General features: G+C 47.1%; 1 protein-coding gene across 1 annotated transcript; it reads right to left on the bottom strand.

The window, feature by feature from the left end:
* Positions 1–2,386: 2,386 nt before the first annotated feature.
* LOC123018701 (extracellular calcium-sensing receptor-like) lies at positions 2,387–9,806 on the bottom strand. Its single transcript, XM_044421017.1, has 4 exons — positions 9,748–9,806; positions 8,918–9,127; positions 8,333–8,459; positions 2,387–2,693 (listed from the first exon to the last, which is right to left on the bottom strand). Exons 1-4 carry the CDS (start codon positions 9,802–9,804, stop codon positions 2,530–2,532), a joined length of 558 nt encoding a protein of 185 aa, XP_044276952.1. The 5' UTR covers positions 9,805–9,806; the 3' UTR covers positions 2,387–2,529.
* Positions 9,807–15,196: the final 5,390 nt, after the last annotated feature.

Below are 15,196 nucleotides of genomic sequence, written 5' to 3'. Positions count from 1 at the left end.
CATTTTGCCAAAAGTGCAAGGCTGAACCGCACACACTGGCATACAAGGAAGGTGACTCATTGACACCTGAACAGGAGAGGCTGAACTAGATGGACTGAGCTTCTCTCTGCAATGAAGAAGGTCCATTTCCATGTCAGAGGAATTGCCCCATCTGGTACCCTGGAGAATATTTTAGGCTAGATGACAAAAATTATGCAGGAACATTGAGTTTTAGTGTGAGTGGGGAAAGGATCTGTTTTTATGGAAGAAGAGCAGGAAGAGTATCTGCGGACAGAGCTTCTCTTTGCTTCCCCTTTCGGCCAGGTCTTCCTTGACAATGAAGCGACTCTCTTATTCTTGAACTTGCTCTTTATTTCAGAATATTTGATGTGCATTTCATAAGTGTTACTCCATACAATATGTATACTGATGCCTGACTACTAAATTTTATCTCAGCCCCATTAATTCTCAGAGCCCCTCTTTGCGCAGCAGTGATGCCTGCCCAGAGACTCCTGCGTGCAAAAGGCTCCCATCAGCAGTCTGCAATTGCCCAGCACATGCTGCTGTGGGGATCTGCAGATTTGCCCAGGATCCATCTGGGAATGCTGGGTATTGTGGGTCCAATGACATCTTTGGGTTCAAAGATGGGAGGGAGCAGGACCCACACCAGGGATTTCTTTATTCTGGGTGTGGCCTTCAGGCTGGAATCAAATGCATTCTGTGCTACCTTGACAGATCCAGTAGTCAGAAAGGGGTGAGAGCCACTCTTGGAGCTCAAGTGATCTGCAAGCAGATGAAGCAAATCTGAAAAGGGGGAGATCTCAGAGCAGAGCCCCACCTTCCCGTCCCTGCCTCGGAAGGAGCCTGCTTGGGGCAGGGCTGGCAGGACAGCCTTTTCTCTCACAGGGATTGTCAACAGGAGAACAAACCGTTGGGTCCCTCTCGCTCGGCTGCTTGCCCAGCACCCCTCAGGATGAGACACGTGAAGAAACCCCAACTCTGGCTTCCATTTAGGCCAAGGGCCCTCCTGGCAAGGCTCTGAGAATCTCATACTCAACATGCCCTCTTGAATACTGCTCCCTGATGCCCCTCCCAGAAGTGAACCCTTTGGTGTGGAAGCAAACACGCACACATGCAGCCCAGATCGCTTTGAGGGAGACCTACAATGCATTAGCACGCCATCTCATTCGAGGCGATGCATGAAACTCTTCTTTTTGTGTATAGGAATATCTGCCGAACAGTAAATTTCCACCAACAATCAGCTCTCCCGCTCTGTAACAGTCTGGTTGCTTTATAAATGGCTGGGTCACCGAACAGCTTCTCCTCAGCATCCTCTGAGTGGCCGGAGGCAGGCGCCAAAGCAGCAACAAGAGTAGGAAAGTCAGCGCTGGAAGAGGGAGGCTCTCCTTCCTCGGTTAGCCAGAAGCAGGGAAGAGCGGGCCTTGCAGCCTTGCCGGGAGCCGTGAATCTCTGGAGGAGATGTGCAGGTAGCCAGACCTCAGATGCAGCTGCAGCCCACACCAGAGAGCTTGGGGCACATTCATATTCAGCGTGCTTTCTCGGGGATTTCTTTGTTATTGACATACTGGGTGGAAACCCTTGTGGAATTCTGCAAGAACTTTCCCTAATTCTAGTACTAAGGAGGGCCCGAGAGGCCTGGAGGCAGAACAAGGGGTTTGCATCACTCTTACCTTCTGGGTGAACCTGGATAAGAAGTAATTTCAGGAAAGCTGAGGTCCTATGTATAGACCTGTCAAAACAAGAGGAAGATCAGCTGCATAAGGACACAGGCTCAGTAACAGAAATCCACGTTTGCATGTTTGGGCATTTTTATCCCCAGAGACTTAAGCAAAAAAGGCTGAATTATGGTGCTTTTTATTTCAAACATTACCAATGAAACTACCACAGAAATACTTTATTAAGTTGCAAAAATGGTTGGGAAAAGTCAAGAGTCACCAAAGCATGGTATATCACCAAGCTGCTATGGGTGGCTAGGAGAACCAGCCCAGGATTTTAGTTGTGCCAACTGTGTAAAGTCTTCAGCATAACTTGGATGGAAATAGGCCATCCCTGAGAATTTTTGCAATTATTTCTTTTTGTTCAAAATGGGTAGAAAGAGAGCTGCATCACTAATTTTTTTAATTAATTGTATAGATTTGGAATAAAGGACACAAATTTTAAACTCCCAAAATTTCACCCCTTAATCCTCTCTTGACCCATCCTGTTTTTCCATCTTGATAGCTCAGTTGTCTTCTCAGGACAATGCTTGGCATAAACTGCCAGGCTCCTTTCCAAAAGGTTTGTGTTTAACAGGATGACAACTTCCTAAAAGGACTTCCTTTGCCAAAAACTTCTTTCTCCTTGTACAAGAGTCAGGGCAAATTGCCCTTTGGAATTTCCTGATCTCACAGTTATATCACTTAAAGAGTTTTTAAAATGTATATTATGATGACTTTGCCAACTGGGAAACTTCAGAAGTATGCCCAGCAACATGGCATTTCTACTGAAAATATTCCTACATAAAATAGCAATTCTTTCCCTTGTTTACAGTCATCCCTGGGGAGGATCCCCCAATGTTGGAAGTATCTGTAGAGGTGGAGAACATCCCTGCTGCGCAACGCTCACATCCGTAGCAGCAGACAGGCTTCCCCTCTGGAACTCTTCACCAGTGCCCTGGGGAGAACACTCCACGCACCTCCCAGGTGGGATATTCCCTAGGAGTAAAAGAGACATCCAGTTTAGGGGGAACAGACTTGACAGAACTCTGAATCATTCCCCAGACATTCCTTATCTTGATCCTTGCATTCCTGTGGGGACTGAAGCAAAGTGGTGCTCTCAAAACACTCTAAGGTTGAGCAGGATGTTTGGGAGATGCATGCATCTGTGCATCTCAATGCATCTTGCCCAGCCTTGCCTGCTCCAACTGAGAGGTCCTCTCCAGGGCATCAGGCTTGTAGCTTCTTTTTTGACTTACCTGGAGACTGAAGGGACCCAGTCTGGGAGTTTTGGTGTGCAAGGGTGTCCTTGACTTGGTCTTGACCAATAGAGAGGAGCTGGTAGATTAAGTACAGATTAGGGGAGCTCTGGATGCGAGCAATCACTCCATCCTTTGCTTTGAGATCAGGGGACTGCGGACGTGCAGCAGGTCGAGCACTAGAAGCTGGGACTTCAAGAGGGCCAACTTTGGCCAACTGAAGGCCAGACTGGGGAAAGTCTCCTGGGATGGGTTGCTGGAAGGCAAGCGAGTTGCGGAGGGGTGGCTGGCACTCAAAAGGGAGGTTTTGGAGGCGCAAGCCTTGACGATACCTCTAGTCAGTAAGGTGGGGAGGCGGAGGAGAGCGCCGCCATGGATGAGAAAGGAGGTGGTTAGAGGGATTAGACGCAAGAGGAACCTCCGTAGGAAATGGGGACTGGGGCAGGTAGACAAAAGGGTATACCGGGAGAAGGAGGCCCGTTGCAGAAGGATTCTTCGCAAGGCTAAGGCTGATTACGAGCTGAGACTTGCCAAGAATATCAAGAGCAACAAAAAGGGCTTCTTGCAGCATGTAAATAGGAAGAGGAAGGGGAGACAAGTGTGGGACCACTAAATAAGGAGGAAGGAGATCCAGTGACTGATGCGAGGGAACAGGCACAGAGGCTAAATGACTATTTTGCCTCTGTGTTCTCCCCAAAGCAGGACGGGGAAATCCACATAGGAGATTAGATGAAGCTGGGGACTTAGGGGCACAGATTAGAGTCACCCTCCTAGAGTCGAGGGGCTCCTCAGGGCATTGGACATTACAAAGGCCAGGCCATGCCCGGCCCTGACAGGTTACACCCAAGAGTACTTGGAGAGTTGGCAGGGGTTCTCTCATGCCTGCTGGCCTCCATTTTTGAGGCCTCGTGGAGAATGGGTGAAGTTCCAGAGGACTGGGGGGTGGCATCAGTGGTCCCAATTTTCAAAAAGGGTAGTAGACGGGACATGGGGAATTACAGACCTGTTAGCCTTATGTCCATTGTAGGAAAAATAATGGAAAGGCTCCTAATAGAGAGAGATCTAGTGATGCTGGATAGGGAAGGGAGGCTGGCAGCCACACAACATGGCTTCCGCAAAAGCAGGTCCTGCCAGACAAACCTTGTGGGATTCTATGACAAGGTTTCGAGGTGGCTAGATGGAGGGGATGAAGTGGATGTGGTTTACCTGGATTTCAGCAAGGCCTTTGACAAAGTGCCCCATGATATCCTGGTGGAGCAACTGAGGAGTTTTGGGATACACCAAAGCACTGTCCGGGGGATTAGGGCATGGTTGACTGACCGAAAGCTGAGGGTAACCATTAGTGAGGAATCATCGAGATGGTGGCCAGTGACAAGCGGGGTCCTCCAGGGCTCAGTCCTGGGACCGATCCTGTTTAATTTTTAATCAGTGACATGCAAGAAGGGTAAACAGGCTGCTGATCAAATTTGCAGACAATACTGAAACTGGAGCAGTGGCCACAACTGAGGAGCAGGTACTCCAGATCCAAAAGGATCTGGATAGACTATGGAAGTGGGCAGGAGACAACAGGATGGCATTCAATGTGGATAAGTGCAAGGTCTTGCACCTGGGGATAGGAATATGTGTCCTAAGTACAGGTTAGGTGACAAGTGACTGGAGAGCAGCACTTGTGGAAGGGACCTCGGGGTGTTGGTTGACTGCAGGCTAAACATGAGTCAGCAGTTCATCAAGAGGGCGAACACCACCCTTGGTTGCATAGCCAGAAGTGTGGCTTCTAGATTGAGAGAGGTATTACTACCACTCTATCTGACTCTGGACTGGAGACCTGTTCTCTCCTGCAGAGGGAGGTAGGACGCGCTCCAATAAAGCAAAGCTCAGGGAGCCAAGGTTCCTTTTAGAAGCCAGGAAGCACTTCCTGATTGTTAGGACCCCGAGGATGTGGAACGGGCTTCTACGAGAGGTCGTTGAGGCCCCATCAGTGAGCGTGTTCAAAAATAGGCTAGACATGCACATGGTAGGCATGTTGTGAGCGAAGCCAGCTGGAGCCAAGGGTCAGACTAGATGGCCCGGGAGGCCCTTTCTGACTCTCTCTGCCTTCCTCTGCAGGGGAGAAAGGTGTCTACCCATCTCCATTTGACACCCCCTCACGTACCTGTATGTCACCAACATACTCCCTCTGACTCTCCTCTTGTCCGGGCTGAAGAGACCCAGTTTCCTCAGTCTCTCCTCATACCCCATCCCTGCAAACCGGCCACCAACCTTGTGGCCCTATGCTGCACTGACTCTAACCTGGCTATATCCTTTCTGTAATGAGGGGCCCAGAACTGAGCACGATACTCCAGTTGTAGGCGCACCAGAGTCGTATAGAGTGGTAGTAATACCTCATCACCCTGAAACCATGTACGTGAGCCACAATTTATAAAAACTCTGCATATGCTCTGGAAAGTCATATCCCATTTGGATACTGGCTACCCGACAGTGCTGTTGCTTTTTTCTTCTTCAGAGGACTTCCTGGGCAACCTGCCAATAAACTGCGGAAACTGAGTAGGGCATCTTCCACTGAAGCTAAACGTACATTCTCCCTGTCCTGCTCATCAGGATTCCCCCCCCAACCCCCCACATACAGCTTTTCTACTTCCAAGCAGAAAGGAGACTTCCCAGGAGCCTTTACTGTGGAAAGATGGTCCTCCAGGCTGGCCTGTTGCTACAAAAGGAGGACTTCAGTGTATGCCAGTGCTGGAGTTGCCCTAATACAACCTACAAGTTTTATATTTTGGAATGTAGAAAGCTTTGCCTGTTACCTTTCACCCCCTGCCCCAAATCTGCAGGGTTCCCCCCACCCCACCTCCATGTTGCTTCAGAAGGAAAAGAAGAGGATACCCAGAGCACCAGGATATCCAGATAAATCACCTGCTGGCTAGTCACTCTCATGCAACTAGTTTGAACATTCAAATCCTGGGCCAGCATTTCTTTGCCTCTCTGGAGTTTCCTACCTCAGAGTTTAAAAAGTAAACACTGAATCTTGTTAAATTCTGTCATTTCTTCTCTGTTACTCAAGGTCTCAATGCATCATGATGGTTTCTTGATGTCTCTGATGATTTCATGATGCTTCTATATTGCAATATTGGGCTTCCATATTGCTTTTGCATATCACCCATTCAAACTCTCCTCCCTCCCTGCAAAGTTTACATGACACCAACTCCATAAAACACTCTGCGTACGTTCTGCTCCTTGTAAGTTGACTTAAATTGGCTACTCCTCTGTGCTGTTGTAACTAAGGAATGTCTGTTTGCTGACAAGGAAGTGATGGATGCTTGAATGAATTATCCTTTTTGGATCCGGCCATTCATTGTTTGCAGGTCTGAAATGCTGATAGATTTCACAATGAAGGTGGGATCTAAGGGATCCCTTGCTTTTGCTCTGCTTCTCCCTAAACTGTATCAATTTCTTTGTCTAGTTTGGTACTGATCAAGATTAAGGAATTCCCAGGAAATGACATTTGAAATTTGTCCAAATGCTATTATGTACAATAACTTGTCCCCTTAATCCTGTTATTATCAAAGGATCCTCATGCAATAACATTACACAAGAGAACAGACCTGATATTTCTTATATAGTAGCCATCTTTGTGGGAATTTCAACAATTCCTGTGGTGAGAAAAGTTTTTTTTTCCTGTTGTTTTATTCAGGTGCCAAGTAATGAACAAAAATACACCAAATCATTAAATGTTTCAATCATGTTTTTGTTATGAGATGGCCTCTGCTATTGAGACTGGGCCTCAAGACAATGATGTAGCATTTAGGGAGAAAGATGCATCCCAGGAGGCCAGCCCCAGAGGCCAAGATGGAGAAGACCTCCACGGCCACTGCATACTTCCCCTTGGTGCTCAGGTAGGTGGGCATGAAGGAGACCCACACACTGCAGAAGACCAGCATGCTGAAGGTGATGAACCTGGCTTCGTTGAAGCTGTCGGGCAGCTTCCTGGCCAGGAAAGCCACCAGGAAGCTGAGAAGAGCCAGGAAGCCCATGTAAGCCAGGACAGTGTAAAACATGGTGATGGAGCCTTCGATGCATTCCACAATGATCTCACCAGAGAGAGAATGAAAGTCCAGATTTATGAAAGGGGGAGAGGTCAGCAACCAAACAACACAGAGCACAGCTTGGATGAGGGGACAGACCAGCACAATGGAGGTCGTCAGTGGCCTCCTCAAGAGCTGACTTGCCATGTTTCCTGGTTTGGTGGCCATGAAGACCAAGACCACTGTGATAGTTTTTGCCAAAACACAAGAAACTGCAAGAGAGAAGGTGATGCCAAAAGCTGCTTTTTGGAGAAGACAGGTGACCTTTGTGGGTTGACCGATGAAGAGGAAGGAGCAGAGGAAGCAGAGCAGGAGAGAGATGAGGAGGGCATAGCTGAGGTCTCGGTTGTTGGCTTTGACAATGGGTGTGCCATGATATTTAATGAGTGTTGCCAACACAGCAGATGTGCTGAGAAAGAGGAAAACAACAAGAGAAACTAAAAGAATTCCAAGTGTCTCTTCATGGGAAAGGAAGTGGATCTTCTTGGGGACGCACCAGTTGTGGTTTTTGTTTGGGTGCTGATCTTGTGGGCATGGAGCACAGTGAGCTGCATCTGAAAGGAGCAATAGCTGTTAAACCATCTCAACCAGGCTACAGAAAATCTTTCTCTGGGGGCAACTCCCACCCTCAAACTAAGATGTAGACATCTCTTTCCCCTGGCTTAATCTGCACTTTTTAATTCAGCTTTGAGAAGTAGGACATAAGAATAAAAAAATTAAGAATGTTCCCTCCCCACAAACTTGTTTAATGTTCCTGTTCAGTCTTTTCTTATGAAGACCAGTCTTCATCTGAAAATGAAAAGACGGAAGTGCTAAAATCTTTCCTATGCAGCATTATCTTAATTTACCCGCAAACTATAGTAAGCTATTAAGCAAAATTTCTGTTCATATTGTGCACTTATTTGAGGTTTGTTTGTGCTGAAGCTGGAGACTCAACAGCAGGAACAACTACAAAAAAGAAGCGATAACACGGGGACCCCCAAGTTTCATATTTAGGTTTCATGCAAAGGAAAGCAAGTGAGAAACATGTTCTGGATAAGGGAGTGGATGGAAGAATGGAAAAGATTTGTATATGCCCAAATTCATACGTTGCTGGCCCAGTGTTGTATTATTTACAAAGAGCATACTTTCTGGAAATGTTGAACACTTTGTGAACCAGAAAAGCACAAAGGTCCGCAATATAGAGCAGGGATAATACCTCCCAGAACAATGAATTCTCCTTTCCTTGAGGTTCACCTGGGCTACACACCCCTCTTCTTTCTTTTCCTTCTGCATTTTTGGTTCTTATTGTTTGAGATACCTGTAGAGGTGGAGAACATCCCTGCTGCGCAGCGTTCACACGTGTAGCAACAAACTGGCTTCCCCTCTGGGACTCTTGTCCAGTGTCCTGGAATGCACCTCTTCACGCACCTTGCGTCAGGCATTGCCTAATGGTGAAAGAAAGAAACACTTCAACCTATTCAGAAGAGAGAAACGCACTGAAGGGCTACTCAACAGACTTTCATTCAACTGGAGGCTTGCACTGATTAGCAGATCGGGTCACCTGCCTGAGGACAATGAAAACGGAGGCTGCTATTAAATCCCTTCTGAAGTAGAACCAGGATCGTTGGAGGCCATCCTCTGCTGGATCCAAAGCTACGCTCATCTCGCCCAATCTTGCCTATCACAGGCAATATTCTGTTTTAGACTTTTCTCAGGAATCCCGTGAAAGAACTTTTGGATTTTTGGTGAGGAAACCTTGTCCTTTGCAAGTGGACACTGACACCCCACTTCCCCACAGTCGGTGTGACTTTGGTCCCAAAAAGAAGCACACCATCTTTTCTGGAAGAGTAGAATTGTGACATGCCTCTGCCTCCATGACCCGTATGATTCACAAGAGCCCCACCTTTGTGGCCCACAAGATTGCTGCAGAGTTGATGGAGAAGTCCTGGCCTGCAGGAGCACCATGATCCACCCATCCAATCTTCATAGGATACAAAGTTCCATTTGGAGACATGCTCCAGTTCAGGATCTCATATCTCTTGTCCTTTTTGGTGAAAGAGACTTCCTCCCCAGCGCTGTTGTTAAACCGGACATTCCTCAGGGGATCAAATAGCTGAAAAGGCAGAAATTTTTGAAAAAGGACCACTGAGCTTGTGGAAGTGCCTTCCAAGGGACTCTTTCTCCCATCAAATTAAGATAACATTATTTCCTTCCTTATCTATTGTCAACTTTAATTCTTAGATGCAGTCCATTGTGGAGGCTTCTGCTCAGGTAAGCTTATGCACACGATTGGGTGTCTTTGTCCCATGTCCCCTTCCCTGGATCATGACATGCGAGCTGGAAAGTGTTTACTCTCAGCAGCCAGGAGTCCCACATACGGCTTCTCCACCTGTGGGCAAGCAGGATGATTCAGAGTGGGAAGGGCCACTCTTGCTTGCTGTCAACTTATATGAGATGGGGGAATAAGCATCTGGGGAGGGCTTTCTTGGGACTCCCTTTCCAATGAGCACTATGGCAAACCCACCCGTTTTCAGACTCTGCTAGGCTCTGCTCACTTTTGGCTGCTCATTCAGGGCAATTGTATCCATGCGGATAAATCCACATGGAACGTTTGTCATGATTGCCCTAAATGAGCCTCCTTGCCAAGCATCCTTCCCCTCCAGGTATGGTGGTTGCTGGAGAAACCACCAAGGCACCTCTGCTAAGTTCATGCAGTCTGGACGTGGACATTACCTGCCATGGCCGAATATTCAGAAGCCACTTGCCTTTCCTCATTCGTGAATATTTCATTGCTGAAGAGGCCAGGGCATGTAGTGCATGAGCCGTAGAATAGGCAGCATTGTAGATGCCGTAGCTGTGGCTGGACATGCCCAGGTTGAACTGGAATTCCACTGGATCTTTCTGCATCTCCCTCCCTGTGCACCATTTCTGTGATGGTGGAAGAGGGTTTCCTGGTCTTTGAAACTGACACTCAAATGCCTTTTCCCACCACTTATGAAGAAAGATATCACCTTGAGGGTGGAGTGGATCTAACGCCAGGAGAAAAGACTTGAATCCTGGAACATCCCTTGTGTGAGCTCTGAAGTGCAAGGCTCCATGAAGCGTCTTTAAGTTTGTTCTCAACTCAGTTTGTGTGCTTGCTTCAACTTCTGAATGGGAGGTCAGGATCCAAACCTTCCAAAATGCTATTTTAGATCTTTTCTCATGATTAAATAACCGCAAAGTGACTTGTCCTATTGCTGTGTTTTCTCCAAAGAAAACTATGACTTCTCCTTCTGTCCAAGAATGAGGAATGTATCCAGTTTCAATTTCATGGAATTGTGCAGAATCAATTGTTGAGAACCTTTCAGTGAAGGCCACACAGAGGTCCTTTTGCTGCATCAGGGGGGTCACTTCCTGGAGGAAATGCTCGCCATGGTCATTGCTCTGAACAAGCAGCCCAATCCAGTTCCAGTGGAAATGAAGCAGCAGCCAGACAAGGCCCTCATACCGAGGCACTTGTCGGGGATTACTCTAGAAGAAAGATAGAAAAAGTCTTTGAGCTGAATAAAAGAAATGCTGATCATGCTTCATAGAAATATTTGGTTGCATTTTGAAAAGGATGCTTCTTTTATGCAGAACAATTTCATCCTCTAGTAGGCAGGATTTGAACTGCATGGAGCAGAATCCCAAGAATGTTGTTGCTCTTCGTGCTGCTATGTATAAGTATAAACAAAAGCTCCCAGTTTCCCCCTGCTCCATCCCCATGTATCCCAGCAAGAGTCCCAAGGAAATGCCCACCCCTGAGACAGATGTGTCTACACACTTCAGGACTGATATGGACCATTCATTGGCAGAAGACTACCCATGGCAGGAAAGAGAGATATTCACATTCCAAGGGTGTATCTCGCTGTATACATCTGCAGAGCTTTGGGGCTTTAGGGCTGATCTTTACAGGCAGTATTAAGTGGAAATGCTTCCATTCCGTGTACACATAAAACAGGGCACAAAAAATAGGGGCAAATGCTACAGAGGCTTTGTTAGAATCAGAAAGTCTCTCACTTCATGCTTGGATCTAAAAGCATGAGGCTGAAACTCAAGGGATGGAAACAAGAACTTGGGCTGAGCCCTGCAGGGGTAGTCCCAGGTCCACTGAGGACTGTTTTACACACAGGCTAACTGACCACAGCAACATGCAAGACATCTGCCAAAGCATGGCTGCCATTACATTGCTCTCCCTCAGCATGACAATTTTGATATTGCCAGAGATTACTTCAGACTATTTATCTACTTTATTTATTATGGTAGTTACTTCCCAGTTTCTTTTGTCCAAGAAATTGAAGGTAACTTATACAATTCTTCCTCTCCTCTCCATCATATCCTTCTAACAACAATCCTCTGATGTAGGTTGGGCTGAGAGTCAGTGTTCGGTCCAACATCACCTGGGGAAGTCTTGGTCAGAATGGGGACTAGAACCCAGACTGCCAAAGTTTCAGCCCCACACTCTTAACACACTCAACCACGACCCCGCCCCAGCTCTCTTGAGGACACAGAGCCTTTGATGGCCCAGGACGTTCCTTTATGAGATGCTGCAAGGGATTTTGGCCTGCAGCCATCCCTGTGAGGCAGCTCGTGTCTTGATGCCAGGATGAGCATTTTCTAGCACCGTATTCATTTCTGTGTCCCAAGAATGCCTGATATTTCTCTCAGTTGTTCATCTCACTAAAACGGACTGATTGTTAGCCGGGATTTCTCCCCCAAGACTCTCCTGAGATTCATTCCTAGCCTCCACTAAGGTGATCTTGTGGCATTCTCTCCAGGTGAGAAGGCCCCCTCCCCTGTCATCGATATTCAAGGAAAAGCAACTGCTGCAGGGACAAATATCTTTCCAGAGAAGGTTCTTTACTTACAGGTCACTCACACCTATCTACAGATTTATTTATTTATTTTCACATACGTATATGCCTCCTATAACAGACAGAATGGCCTTACTGGGTGGCTTACACAATAAATGCACGGATGACTGAATTTACCTCTGGGATCTTGAAGATGTACATTAAGTTCGCAATGTCTGATGGAGATTTGGAGTCAAAATCCTTGATAACAGAGAGTAGTTGGTCTTGCCTGTCACATTTATAATTAGGAATTGTTCTCTCCCGTGCAAAGAGCAGGTTGAGGTTGTTCTCATGCATTACTCTGGCCAGGTCCCTGTGCTCATAGATGTGAAAGCCAAGTGTCATGTTGGGAAGGAGAAAAGGATCCTTGTTGATCTTAGCGATGGCAAACACCAAAGCCTGGATGTGCTGGTAGTTCCTGATTATCGATCTGTCATGGTGGGAACAATATCAGGACAAGGGTGAGGAGCAGCACACACTGGATGAACTTTTCTGCTTCCAGAAAAAGTATGCCAGTATCCCTTTCAAAAGGCTGACTCTCCCCTTAACTGAGACTGAACACCTTTATTGCATCAGCTACTTCACTAATTTCTGACTCAAAAACAGCCCCCTTTCCAGTCTGCCCTCCAGGGATATCTTCTTTTCTCCGCATGTAGCTAGATAGAATGGAACCTTTTCTTAGAGATCAGGCTAGCACTTCCCCTCTCCTTCCATAGTCTGCCCTTCAGGAATTTACCTGAGCCTTTCCCTAGCAAACTTCAATCCAGAAAGCGAAGTTAGCTTTCGCACAATGATCCAGACCTCATCAGGGGAAGGACCACTGGGGGCTCTGCATCCCAAGATTTGGGGTCAGGATGAATCCTGGAATCCTTGGGGAGTGGGGGCACTTGGGAAGACTCCCTCAGACCACTGGACTGTGACTCCACCTTGATGCAGGCACAGTGAATTGGAGAGCACTAAAGCAATGAGATGATGTAAAATATCTTCAGATCAAGCCTTCTATGCTAGAAATCCTAGTCCACATGGACTGAAGGAATTTTTTTCTTTTTATGATTACTGAAAAACCCTTTCAGAGTAATCCAGAGAGAGCCGGGGGGGGGGGGGAGGAAAGAGAGAGAGAATCACACTGCATTTCTGGAGAAGCCCTACTAGATAGTGACCTTGTGAGGACTGCCTACCAAACCCATCTGGGTGATGCTGTTTAAATTAACTCTTTATGCAAGGCCAGGAAAACTAGCAATATGTGTTTGTTTTCACCACAGCACCCAGGGAGAATGAGCTTTACAAACTCTCGCATCCGGGGAAGGTGAATGCCTGACACCCGTAGCAGAAGATGAACTGCATGAACTGAGGTTCTCTCTGCAAAGAAGGCTGCCTCTCCTAATTTTCTTTGGATCCATTTCCAGGTAGCTACAGAAGAGATTCCCTTTCATGGATCACTGCATGGTTTAGGACAGGAGAGCCTGAAAGAATGTTCTCCATGGGGTTGTGATGGGTTGGGCATGACTTTGTTACTAAACAACAACAAAGAGGAGTTTCACTCTGTTGTTGTCTAGAGCATATTATGCAGCACAATTACTTTTTAAAGTAGTGGGGAGATTGCTGGGTAAAGGACCTGAGTTTATTGAAGGAGCAGAGCCAAAAATGTAACTGAGAACTGAGCTTTTCTTTGTTTCCCCTTTTTGGAACCCCTTGGGAAAGTAATCAACTCTGACTTTCCTGAAATTATTCACCATTTTTGGATTTTGGAGAAGTTCTGGGCAAGGATTACTCCATGCAATAAATTTACAGCTGACTTTTAAGTTCTCAGTCCCTATTCTCAGAGCCCATCTCGGGCAACTGTAAAAACCACACAAGTGCTATTGCATGGAAAAGCCTCTCATTGTGAGCCGTCCAGAGATACAGAGTGATTGGAAGGGCTAGAAGTATCCCAAAAAATTAATAAATCTGCATCCAGTTTTGAGCACCTCCAGGTTGGAGCCCTTCAGGTGGGAAGGAGCAGGTCTCCAGCTCATCTGCTTCAATTCTATGAGGGGCTTGATGTCTGAAATCCAGAGCCTGCGTATTACCTGAAAAACATGCACAAGAAGCTAAGAAATTCTGGGCTCTGAGGACTGTTGTGGCCAAGAAGCTCAAACTGAGCCCAGAGGACTTCAACTAGAAAACTCACTCTAGTGTCCCCACTGTCTTATTTTGCTGTGCTTCTGGGTGGAAAGGAGTGCATTTTGGTGCTCTTTTGGCGGAGCCGGCAGTTAGAAAGGCTGACTCAGCCACTCTTGGAGCTCAAGCAATCTGTAATTAGTTCTTAGAGCAGAGCCTCACCTTCCCATCCAAGTATTGGATGGAGTCTGCCTGCGCAGGGATGGCAGGGCAGACTTTCCTCTTTAGGGAACTGTCAACATGAGAAATCTCACTCTCACTCTGCAGCTTGCATAGCTCCCCTCTGGATGAGGCCAGTGGAGAAACCCCAAGTCTGGCCTTCCCTTTTGGCTGAGGCCCTCCTGGCAAGACTCTGAGAGTCTCCTGCTCTATCTTCTTCCTTCTGAGCAGCATCTCCGACATGACCCCCCAGAGTGAGGCAGCTGGTGTTAAAGCAAACATGCATGCTAGATCCCTTTGAGGGAAACCTACGCTGCAATACCGAGGTACTGGACTATGGGCAATATACGGAAGTCAGCTTCCTTTGCATAGAAATATCTGCCAAGTAGTAAATTCCCACCAACGATCAGGTCTCCTGGCCTGTAATAGCCTCTTGGCTGTGGAAAAAGCCGGCTCAGAGCACAGTTGCTCCTCAGCATTGTCTCAGTGCCCTGAGGCAGGAACCAAAGCAGTGAGGCCAGCAAGATCATCAGCATCACTGCCAGAGCAACACGGACAGCAGTCACTCTATAGCCCCAGCCCACCAGGGAACTGGATCTTAAGGAGTGAGGTGCAGGTGCCAAGCGAGTGGCACAACCGCAGCCTCACAGGGAGGGGAGCAACCAACTCGTATTTGTACCAGGTGAGCTTTCTCTGGGATTTCCGTGTTATTGACCTGGACTGAAATCCCTGTGGAACTGATCAATAAGCTCTGTCATTTCCATAATTCCGGGGCAAAAAAATAACCACAGCCAGGAACCGCATCAATGGAAAACAGCACTGCATCACTCCTTTCCCTTCTGTATGCATAGGGACTTGAATTGAGTTGTCGTTTTCTGCTTTTTGACCTGCATCTTTCTGCAGCACCCCTGCCACACCATTCACAACGGAGACAAGCCTCAGACCAATGTTTAAGATATTGTAGGTTGAGGGGGAAAAAGGGGGTGTTT

This window comes from Varanus komodoensis, unplaced genomic scaffold (genome assembly GCF_004798865.1).
Source record: "Varanus komodoensis strain SLA01 unplaced genomic scaffold, ASM479886v1 scaffold113, whole genome shotgun sequence".
NCBI lineage: Eukaryota > Metazoa > Chordata > Lepidosauria > Squamata > Varanidae > Varanus > Varanus komodoensis.
Note: the sequence above shows the minus strand (reverse complement) of the source record. Positions and strands in the feature narration are given on the sequence as shown.

Excerpts from the sequence above, each read along its gene's own strand:
- LOC123018701 (XM_044421017.1), bottom strand. The coding sequence starts at position 9,804 with ATGAAATATTCACGAATGAGGAAAGGCAAGTGGCTTCTGAATATTCGG. Across the intron at positions 9,128-9,747 it reads TGAATATTCGGCCATGGCAG|CTATTTGATCCCCTGAGGAA; the intron begins GTAATGTCCACG and ends CTGCCTTTTCAG. Across the intron at positions 8,460-8,917 it reads CAATCTTGTGGGCCACAAAG|GCAATGCCTGACGCAAGGTG; the intron begins GTGGGGCTCTTG and ends TTTCACCATTAG.